This window comes from Oryzias latipes, chromosome 20 (genome assembly GCF_002234675.1).
Source record: "Oryzias latipes chromosome 20, ASM223467v1".
Lineage (NCBI taxonomy): Eukaryota > Metazoa > Chordata > Actinopteri > Beloniformes > Adrianichthyidae > Oryzias > Oryzias latipes.
The window spans coordinates 13,019,607-13,031,119 of NC_019878.2; the positions used below are offsets into that span (position 1 = coordinate 13,019,607).

Below are 11,513 nucleotides of genomic sequence, written 5' to 3' on the forward strand. Positions count from 1 at the left end.
CACCCCTGATATTCTACCTGCACCCCATAGTGGAGCTGGCTAAATCTGACCTAATCACTGTTAAAATAGATTTAAATTAGAATTGTGTCAAAAAATAAAAATAAAAATTGAGCACAAACGACGTTTAGAGGTGGTTGATTTAGCATTTCAAAATTTGCTTGACATAAAATTTGAATTAGTTTAAATTAAGCAACCTACAGCTCATTATGAATGTGCATCACTATAAAGAGATACATACCAGGTATGTCTAAAGAAGTGTCATCGTCCTCCAGCAGGGCAGCCATCCTTTCGTACAGCCTGTTTTCATCTGCGTTCAGTATTGCTACAAATCAAGACAATTACAAAGAAATTAGAGTATCTTCAGCAGTGATGGCAAATTACATGCATTAGCGGGCTTCAAAATTACTTTGTACTTATCAGAGAAGTCAATCTAAAGCACATCTTAACATGCAAACCTGAGATATTAGCTGTGGCTGGAGAGGGGTGAAAATGAAGTGCATGCAGAGGGGTAATGAAATAGGAGCATTAACATGCCTGTTAGCCAACCTGTCAAGCTGTGATGAGATTTGATTTGGTGAATCCTTTGGTATTACACGGCAGTGATATCCAAAAGATACAGGTGAAATGGCTTCTCCATTAATAGCCAGGTTTCATTATAACATGCATATTACTTGGCTCCCAAGAGCTTGCTTTTAATAGGCCTCCTTAAGGAGGGGGCTGCAAACTATTGATATGGCTCTGCGTGTGTCACTTGACAAGGGAGAGAAATTGCTACGGTGAAATGAAAACTGACCAATGATACATGACCTTCATCAATGACAAGTTGGGTAGCCAATCTAGCAGTGCCATCGCTTAGTGTATTTACATAGACTCTGAAATGGCAGGCTTCTCTCAGTGATCTCTTTCACCCCTCTTTAATGAACCGTGGAGAACCATTATGACAGAGAATGGCATACTTAATTCCAACTCATCTTTAGTGTTGACCCCAGTCGTCCAGTGATGCCTAGGGTCTATCTGCTCTGCCGACGATGGGTCAAAGTAATTTTGGGCATGTTCATTTCCTGTGGAAAGTGTGAGAGCAGAGTGAATGAGAGAAAGAGGGCTTGGGAGTTGGGGGGAGGAGGGGGGTTAACATGGGAAAGGAATGAGGGAGTTGTACAGGTTCAGGTTAGTGGTTATTAGAAGCACATGAAGCAAAATGTTAATTCTGAAACCCACACTGTGGAAGGGCAGTGGCAGCAGCTTCTGCCAGATAAGGCAGAGCCAAAATGAGACACAAATTCAGGAGCACGAAGTGGGAAAGAGACTGCCGGGCTTCTCAAAGCACCTCTCTGAGGCCTGCGGTACTCTGGGGCTTAATTAGCATGCTGCAAAAGGTCACGGAAGGCAATCTCTTAAATACGTCTGCCATATGTTTGGAGTGTTCAAAAGAAACTAATGAGTCAGTCTACAAGCCCAAAAGTACTTGGAATTTCAGAGACCATACCTTCTAAACACTCTTCGGTCAGTGTCCTGAAGGACCTGGAAAGTTTGGAAGGGGGAATTCAAAGGAAAAGAAAACAACAACCTGAGCCTATATGTCTCATTGTCTTCTTATAAGCAATCACTGACATATAAGTATCAAGTCTTCTCCAGCACATTTATAGAATGGCTCCAGGGATCGCTCTCTTAAGAGCAAACCCCACCAAAAAGCTTTTAAAAACTCTAAAAAAGGTCTCGGATATTTTACAGCAATCAAATTTGCTTAAGCTGTACTATTCAGGTTGTCCAGCAAATAAAACAAATGCTGCATGAAATCATGTTACATAAGTGCTTCCTTTATAGGCGCTTGTGAGGACCAACATTTGGATGCATAAAAAAGTGCCTGGACAAAAGCACCACTGAACCCCCCACTTCAGAAAAAAAAAGGTTAGATGGGATTCTTTTCTCTTGAATGAAACGCCTGCATGAGGTTTTCATGCTGTCCATATTTGAAGCCTAAAACCCGGACTGAAACTTATTAACTGAGGAGCAGCGGTATGACTCTTCAATGGCATCATAAATTGAGTGTGAAATTCACATGTTAAATCTCTCTACACAGTTAGCAGTGAGTTTGAACAATTTCTCAGCAAATAGCTCTGAGGTTATGAAACCCTTTTTTCAAATACAAATTTGCATAATGGTAGTAGCTTTGTGAATTGCCTTTTGAGTCATAGCTGTGATTTACCTAAATAGTCTGGCTGCCCTCCAATATATCCCTCTGATGAAAATTTCAATTATCTGTTCTTACATGCACAGTATCAGTAAGTAGCCTTTCTTCCAGGGAGAAGAACTTATAACAGATGAGGAGATAATGAATGGTTGGAAAGGCCAAAGCATCACAGACACCAAACCATTTTATTCTTGGATACTGTGTAGCTTTTTGGACTGACACTTTCATCGTCTAGTGAGTTTTTAGCTGCATGAAAAGATGTGAATGTTAAAATATAAATTCATTATCATAAAGGTCAAAGTGTTAGAGTTTTTTTTATTCTTCTTGTCACTCCATGAGCTTTCTTTTTTCTTTTTACTCAAAAAGTGTATGTGAATCTTTGTTATCTGGTGTGATATACAAACCCACTTTGATGAAAATTTGGTTTTTGGTGTTTTTAATATGTTCTTGTCTCAAAACTGTATGGCAGGATAGCTCCAATATGTTTTAGCAATATTAGCTGCACCAATAATATCAGGTTGGGGTTGTGAGGGGCTGTAGGCTAGCAGGTGAGAGTGTAAACAAAGAACTCCGCATCAACGGTCCCGCCCACAACTTAGAGGCAAATTTCTAATTAACTACTGCTGCTCTGCAGAAAACATGTCCTACACACGTTATTTGTGTGGCTAAAAACGGCTTATTCGTAATTAAAGACCAATTGGAACACTTTTACAATAGATTAAAAGATGAACTGAGTGGACTTTAAAACAAACTTTTATTAGAACATAATAAGAGAGAGAAAAGGGTGATAACACAGATGACCTGATAGGGATGAACTAAAAACAAGACTCTTATTTACACCGAGGATGATGACTTAAATTAAGACAGCTGTGGGTAATTTTGCTCATGAAAGCAGGTGGGACTATGACAGGAGGAAGACACAAAACATGACAAAAACAAGAACATAACTAAAACAAAAGGACACAAATCCTCATCCATAATATTGATTTTTACAGCAATCAAACAAGTAAAAGAAATTACCTTGAGTGAGCTGTTAAATGTTTTGTCAGACCTCAATTTTTGATGAGTTTTCAAATTAACATTAGGGCTTTTGAGGCACAACATGTCTTTTATGTTTTGTTTGATTAATAGTTCATTTTTGATTGGATAATTTAGAACATCTGAAGTGGTTTTTCTTTTTTTATGTAATTTTTGACATTTTGTATCTGGACAACCTAACATGTGCCTAAAAGAATACCTTGGCAGCAATTATAACCGTCCATTGCTGAAAGGCTGTACTTCTTTATTACATTTATCGTATGTCTATCAGTTGGTAAGCTAATTAAACTTCTGTAGTTTGGTTGTTCTCAAAAAGCTGTTTTTTCAGACATCTTTAATAATTTTGACCATGTTACCAAACCTCGTAAAGATCAACAAATGATCTCCTTCTTAATCTTCTAAACCAAACCCATTGAGACAATTATTGTTGTAATATTGGGCTATGTAAATAAAACTAAATTGAATTGAATCAAACAAATTGTGTTGGAATTGAGTTGTCATAAATATTTACTGTAAACCTAACATGCAAGATGCATGCAAGTAAATCTAAACTACCTTAAGGCCTCACCAAAGTGAGAAACTGCTAATAACTGGGTACAATACCAATATTGAAGAGCTACATTAATGAATTAAAAAAACGAATTGTTTTGCACATTAAAAAACAACATGTAATTATTACAAACCTTTTAGCGCAAAAGCAATAAAAATAAATAAATCAACCACAATGATTTAAGAATCTAAGACATGACTCATGCCTGAGAAAACTGGCATACTTACAACCTTGAACACATCCTAATTTACCATCCCATTCCTCAAGAGTTCCCTCTGACATACTGAATTATAAGGGGGCATTTTTGTATGCCTGATTGGCCTTGAGCTGTGTTTTGGGGGTGTTGTGAGTACACTGCACAGACAACGGATCAGCTTGGTAACATGGTAGCATATGTAAATTCACTCTCCTATGACTCCAGCCCACCACAAGGCATATAGCTGAGAGTGGGAGTCGAGGCTGATTGTGTCAAGGGTACTTCTAGATAGAGACAGAACACCCACTAACACAGGGCTCCCAAGTGAAGAAGAAGTTATACAAGGGTTGCTTGTTTGGACACGCTTGCTTTGGAATGCTACGACCAAGGGCACCCAAAACCAAGAGAGAACGGAAGAGGAAGCGAGAGAAAGGTTAGATCAGGAACACATCTACTGTCAACAGATTTGAGGCTAATGAAGAATGAAGCTTCACCTCTTTCTTTGGCAGGGGCTTGCAGCTCCATTTTTTTATGGTGAGCTGCAAGGGTGCTATCCGGCCTGTCACCTCGCATTTTTCTCCCCAGCCAAGTCGAAGGAATGGAAAGCTCAGTGCTTCCTTCTCCATCGAAGGCTGGGTTATCTATGCCCACGACAGTGTCGCTCTCTTCACTTCCTGTCCACATTTAGGGAAAATACAGAAAAAGGAAACAACTAAAAAATATTTAAAAAACAACAAAAAAGTCAAAACAAGCAAATACACATATTATAAACGACAAAATTCTGGTGGTGATTTTTCTCCCCTGAAACGTTGAAGCCGCATTCTCCTTAGATGATACTAAAACACAATTAGGTTAAAATTAAATCAGAATCTTGCAGAATGAGAAAAAAAAGAGGAGAAGAAGAAATGATTAAAATAATTACAAATTGCGCCCTGACAAGCAAGAGCAAAATTTAGCCCAAAGCCATTTGTCTGTAATTAGTTAATTAATCCTTACACAAATTATGAGCAATAACTCATCAAGCAGGACTCACCCATCAGAAATTCAGCCGACTTGGATTTCTTCTGCTTAGGTTGCTGCAGAGCCTTCTGCTGTAACTTCTGGAGGGAAATTGTTAAATGAATAAATTAGCTGCAGAATGAAGATCATCATTTATGATCCGCAACTAACGCAGTATTTTAAATATGGGACGACACTGAAATGTCATTTAATTTACATCGCCGCTAAAGGGGTCAAGCACTAATTGAACAACAGGAGTGGAAAGGAATTTAATCATAAATAGATAAGAAAAGTTGACATGAATGTGTAATGAAGGTCACATTAAAATACTTCCTCATTGTATCAGAAATGAATAAGCAGCAAAACTGTCTCTTGTAAAATTGTGCATTTTTTACACAAGCTGCGTGAGAGCGCACAGGTTTGATGTGCAAAAGGCCATGCAAATTGTGACGCGTTTTGCACTTTTCACATTTGCATGAGCATTACCCATAAAGCCAATAATAAATAAGTAAAAATTGTTGTTGTTTTTTTAAAATAAAGTTTAGCTGTTTGGTACTTCTAAAAGTCCATTTGTGGTTTGAGAGGTTTCTTAATTTAATTAAAATGAGGCACAACTGCTGTATTTTTGAAACATCAACAGTACTTTGACTTGTAAAGACTGTTTGTCCTTAGCCAGAAGAAAATTGAACAAAGTCAGCATAAAGAGAACATTGTTTTCTTTTAAATTAAAGCTGCACTCCCACATTTCTCTTATTTCCGAGGACAAACAGAATTACACAAAGTTGGAGGTAAAAGGCGTAAGTAGTTGTTTTCATTATTGATGTGTTTACAGAAGAATAAACCATATAAAGGAGCTCTGATTCTCAAAGCGTATGGAGCTTTTTAAGCATCATTTTATGCAGATTTCTGTGATGAACTGTGCCCATGCCCATGAACAGCATGTATTTGTATACAATATTTAATTTCAAAGGCAAAATCAAGGGGCAGAATGTTTGGAGGGGGGCTTATTTCAGATTTAAATGACAGAGCAATTAAAATAGCAGAAGACTATTTCCAGTCCAATCTGGTAAGAGGAGTTTTTGTAAATCTGCTTTTACATTCAGCAAGCCCTACAGCAAGACATTCATTTATACCACAGAGATTAATGCTTATCTAATTGTAACTTATTTAAAAACCATTTTCTTTTCGACTGGGTACCAATCATTTTTTTTCTGACATGTACATAATGTGCAGAACAAAGATTTTGTGAGTAAAAATGTGGAAAAAGGTTCTTTTTCTTTCTTCTATTTTTCCACTTGACCAATGAAAGCTGTTTTGTGCAACTTTATGCAAACACCCAATACTCGTCAGGTGCTTAGTAGCAGAAATTGTAGAAAAATACATAAGATACTTTGTTTAATAAAAGAAAACTCACTGTTTGATTTTATAATATTCAATCTCTTTCAAAATTAAGCAATGCCATGTCCACTGCAACATTTTTCTTCTTAAAAATTCATAGCGACCTGTTAAAACATGTCAAAAGTCAATTACAATTCTTTACATGAAAAAGCGTATTAATTAATCTTTTTTTAATTCCATTTATTTCATATTTTATTTGTTACATTCATCAAACATTCTGTTCGTGCTTAGTCCTTTGCAGGGTCATGGGGGTCACTGACCTGTGTAGGGTGCACCCTACCTTTGCCCTAAATACCTGGGATAAGCTCCAGCAACCTCTGTGCTGTAGTCTTTTACTTTTTTTATCTCTACTGTTTTCTTTGGGAATAAAGAAATGTGAGTGAAAATCGCAGACAAGATTGCTAAGTTTTATTGCTATTTGTGTTTAACAGCATGAATTTTCAACACAAATATCATAAACACTTAGCTTTTATCTCTTTAATGTTGTGAAAAGTGACCTATTTTAAGGATGTATCATATTGTTGTTTGAAGCATGCTTTTTTGGATTTTTCTGTTTTTTTCCTGCACAGTTTTTTGCAAATCTGTGTCCCAAAAACCTTGTTTCTGAAAATGGAAAGTACATTAGCTCCATGTCTGGCAAATGCCAATAAGTCATCTGATTACTATGCGTGTATCTGTGCCAGTAAAAATTCAACTTAGTAAAACGCACAAGGGAAAAAAACGTGGCACGAGTAGAGTGCACACACCTCAGGCCTTATGCTCCCAGTTGCTGTCACTAAAAATCTAATCCACACACCACCATGTGAGCTTCTGTCTTAAGAGCTGAGGCAAGCGCATGATTCTCATCTTGCTCTCGAAACCCCCTCAGACTGTGACAGCATCCCTAGTCCAACCCAAGACTGCGGTTTGATGTGTCATAAGTGGATGCAACATGCAGATGTTGCACTTCCAAAATGATTGCTGCAGTTTAATCCTGAGGAGAAGAAGTGTCACAGAGGTTCATCAAACCAACTGGATGTTCAGAAGCAGAAACGACTGCTTGCTGCTTAAGAGCTGTGAAAGTAGTGCATTTGTCAACGGAGATGAACATTTTTAATGTTTTCCCCGTGAACAAAACATTTATGTGCCAAGAAATTTGGGTCCCTCATATTGTTGCTATATTTCCATATAAGTCTCTTATCAGATGCACATGCAGACAAATTAGGAGAAAATTTGTGGTCCCTAAATGCTTTCTCTTGTCATCTGAAGGCATCTACATGCACGAAATGCACAGACTTCTCCTTAAATCTCAAGAAATGCTTACTTAGCAGTCAAAATGAGAACAAAATCATTTTCTTAAAACTTTTATCTCTTCATTTCCTTTTAAATGTGATTGTTGTCAAAAGGAATAGTGCACAACAATGCTTTGTTCAGTTCTTATTGCGTTCAAAGGCATAGCTAGAAGGGCTTGGGGAAGACCGCTTGCTGCTCAGGGCTGGTGGGCACAGACCAGCTAGAGAGTGAATTTTGCATACTGTACGGATCATCGCCCAGTTCAGCCCAGTCACATTGAATCTACCATCAAGCAATTGTGCTTCATGAAACCGTCAACCCTCATTTACGTCTGCCTGTTTTCTTCCCCACACAGCTGTAAACAAGGCCCCAGCTTTGAGCTGTCCCCGTGTGTGCAGCTTACCAGGGGAGAACACACAGCAAAACCTCGCTTTCAATGATGCACTTGCTGCAGACAGACTCCAGAAAATCCATTGCAATTTTTAACATTAGAGGAAACAGTTTTTCAAGAAATTTGGGAGATCTTTTTTTTGTTTTGTTTTACTCTGTGTGAGGACCTGCCAACAGGCCTTTAAAAACAAAATTATATGTAAAAAGGCAAATACACACATTATTTTTATATAAACAAAAATATATTGAAAAGAGGCTTTACAAAATAAAATAATAAATATGTACATTCTAGTTATTTTTTTATGTTTTGATATTTTGTTTTCATCTTTTAACATATTCTAAGCATCATTGTCAATGAAATGTCATAGGAATAATGGCATCCTCTACAAAGCATCTTTAATGACTAAAGATAAGATTAGCAATTTGTTTCAAAGGCCTACAAAGGCAGGTTTACCCTTAAAATGCAAAAGCCTCGTAATTTATAGAGCCGCCATATATGCGCGGTAAATGTGACCCAACAAACAGTTTCTTCTAAACAACAACGGCATCACTCGGTGTAGACAGAAAACATAATTAGTATTCAGGCTTAATTAATCTACGCTGGCCCCCTTTAAGTGAATTAGTCAATTATTTATGCGTGTGTGCTCCTTTGATGCTAACAGATTATGTATGTAACTGGAAAAACCTTGGAAATTGACTTTGAAAACTTTATACTATGAAATGTCATGTACAAGCTTCTGCACTGACTTTGAAATGTCAATAAAGGCCCAAAAAGATCCAAACTGCCATTTATTTGCATATTGTTGCTAAATATCAACTTTTAGTGTGCCATTTAAGAAAACTGTGCATCTCAGTTTACAAAATCCAGGGAAAAATCCTATATTTTTTGTGTGATCTAATCTTTGCAACACAGGTCGGATCAAGGTCTTTGCAGAGATCATGGGAACTCCTCTGGATTTTCAAGAGGCTTTTTGTTTTTACCCTTGAGAACCAGGCTCTGGCCTCTGCACCTTTCAATCCCCATTCAAAATGCAGAGGCAGCTTGAAGGAATGCTAAATGTCAATGGTCAGATTTGGACCAGCACCTCCAAAGAGACGAAGAGATAGAGATACTAGCATTGACCTCTTTGGTTTTAGCTGGAATCTAATGAGACCCAAACAGGAAGTGCACTCACGCTGTCAGAGGTGTTCATCTCCATACGTCTGATCCTGATCTCTGACCATAAGCAAAGTCTGCAAAAAAAGTCATATATGTCAAAACAAAAGCACAAATAAAAGCTTAGGAATCCAAACTGTAGGTGAGGAGGGTTGTTTACATAAACCTTGCCTTTTTTCTAAAGTTTAGCACAAAAAAATATAAATTATGGTCTAATAACAGTTTTCTGTGCAGCACATACATCCTCATCCTCTTTTAATGTCTTCTCTCAGCTGATAGATTTTAAGTTGTTTACTGCATTTTAGAGAATAAAAGGCTAAAAACACTATTTATTAATGCAGATGACCTATTATTTATCCCCATTATTCAAATAGTTTATTCATTTGCATCTGATAAAGCACCATTTGGTGTTTTTATCATCTGTCCTATGGTAATTCACGTGGCTTGCACAAGTTTCTGCTGAAATAGCAAAACAAACCCCGGGCAAAATGTGAAAGATTATCCCATACCATGCGAACTTGGATGAAATGCTATACTTTTTCACACTGAACACAGCTCCACTGGGTGTGATTGAAAAACATGTAAAGCTATTGAATTTGTGGTTTGTATATGTGAAGGAAAATGAGTGTTGTAACAAGTGGGCCAGTGTTTTTGTAATTGTTTCAAATTACACTCGACGTAATAACTCTGTGAAAGCAGAGCCAGTGTGCGGTCCATTCATGTTAACAAGGCAAAGACCACTGGATATCCATGCACCTTATGATGGTCCACAAAAAAAATCTAATTATGTAAACAAATGGGTAAAGCAATGCTCTTTTCTTATATTCCCAGCTGTTTTTGTTTGTGCCAAATGCACCGGATCAACAGAAAAAAAAGCAATGATCTTATATAAGTACGATTTTGCAGGGTTTTTTGGGTAACACATCCTTTATTTAATAGTTTATTTGTTACTTCGTTGTGTTTGTTTTTCATCCTATTAACTATATTCCTGAGTTACTTAAAGAAATGTCTGTAAATGTTAGAGCATCTTTAACGCTGGTTGTAAAACTGTAATGCTGTGAAAGGGGCAAAAAAAAGTCTCATTAGCTGGTAAAAGTGCTTGCCTTCTGCCAAAGACTAAACAATTTAATTGCCAGCTCCATTGTAAACCTAACAAATGACCTAATTTGTTTTTGCTGAAGGTTTGTGCATTCTGTGAAACAAAGTGTGAACATTTCTGTTCTTTTAGGGAGAAACGTGGCAGATCTTAGTTGTTGCTCAACTAATGCTAATTTGCTGATGATGCGTGCAGAATATAAAAAAAGAACAAACATTGCTAACCCTTACTAACAGCAGAATTTTCTATGTAGAAACGTCTGAAAACAGATTTTTATCTGATTTTTTTTTTCTTTTTTTGAATGATTTTGGGCTTTTCTTCACTAGTCTTCACACGCATCATTTTGTACGTTTTTACAACTGATTTGTTTCAAAGTGAGAACTTTTGCACCATAGGACTTTAGGTATTATGCATTAATGATGCAAACATTACAACTACTGAAAACGATGCAAATCTTCATATTAAAAAAGTGTCTAACAAAAACATATTTATTTTAAATTTGTCTTATAGTGTAGTTAGTTTTAAATGTAAAGTAAATGTGTCATGTTTAATTGATTTGCAAGCATTTGAGAAAGACTTGTATTCCTTTAAAAAGAATGTTTAAAGATATAAGATATAACAATATACATCAATTTCAGGACTTTGTCACTGTTTTATTAACAGATTATTAACCGAACAGTATGCATGCATGAGATATTTCCTCCCTAAAGTGAGCATGTTTGAGCGTATGTCAGGATGCCAAAACGAGTCTCTTGGCTTTTTTGCATTTTATTTTTAGGTAATGTTCATTTTACTGCTTTAGAGCTTCTATTGCAGAAATCATCTTCCATGACCCACTGACTCACTATTCAATATTATTTTTTGCATGCATTTTAGGTCTGAAAATCAGGTTACCTTCTAATGAACGATTGTCCCCCCTTCGTGGTCAGCTATCACCGCAGTCGTCAAGGTGATCATGACGCACAACAAAACCAAACACACATGGTGTCAAATGACCCTCTCATGTTCACTCTCACTGACTGGAACTGAAGCGCATGAAAGGTTTGGGTAATTTGATCAGAGTTACTTCGGAGAAAAGTATCCTAAAAAATTTGAATAAACAGTTTGGGAAAAAAAGAAAAAGTTTGTGGCAACAGAACTTACATTTGTAAGGATAGAGTTTCATTTGCTTGGTGGTTTCATCAACTAAGCAACGTAAACTGCTTGTGTTTTGTGTGGAGGTGAATC

At 36.9% G+C, this 11,513-nt stretch overlaps 1 protein-coding gene across 2 annotated transcripts in view; it reads right to left on the minus strand.

The window, feature by feature from the left end:
* Positions 1 to 11,232, minus strand: part of ofcc1 (orofacial cleft 1 candidate 1) — a 73,715-nt gene extending 62,483 nt beyond the window's left edge. The window contains 6 exon segments of one of the 2 annotated variants that reach the window (NM_001122920.1): positions 239 to 322; positions 957 to 1,061; positions 4,470 to 4,649; positions 5,009 to 5,075; positions 9,210 to 9,267; positions 11,181 to 11,232. In NM_001122920.1, coding sequence (NP_001116392.1) covers positions 239 to 322; positions 957 to 1,061; positions 4,470 to 4,649; positions 5,009 to 5,075; positions 9,210 to 9,233 — 460 coding nt within the window. In that variant the 5' untranslated portion in view covers positions 9,234 to 9,267; positions 11,181 to 11,232. 2 annotated transcript variants of the gene reach the window in all.
* Between the last annotated feature and the right edge of the window lie 281 nt (positions 11,233 to 11,513).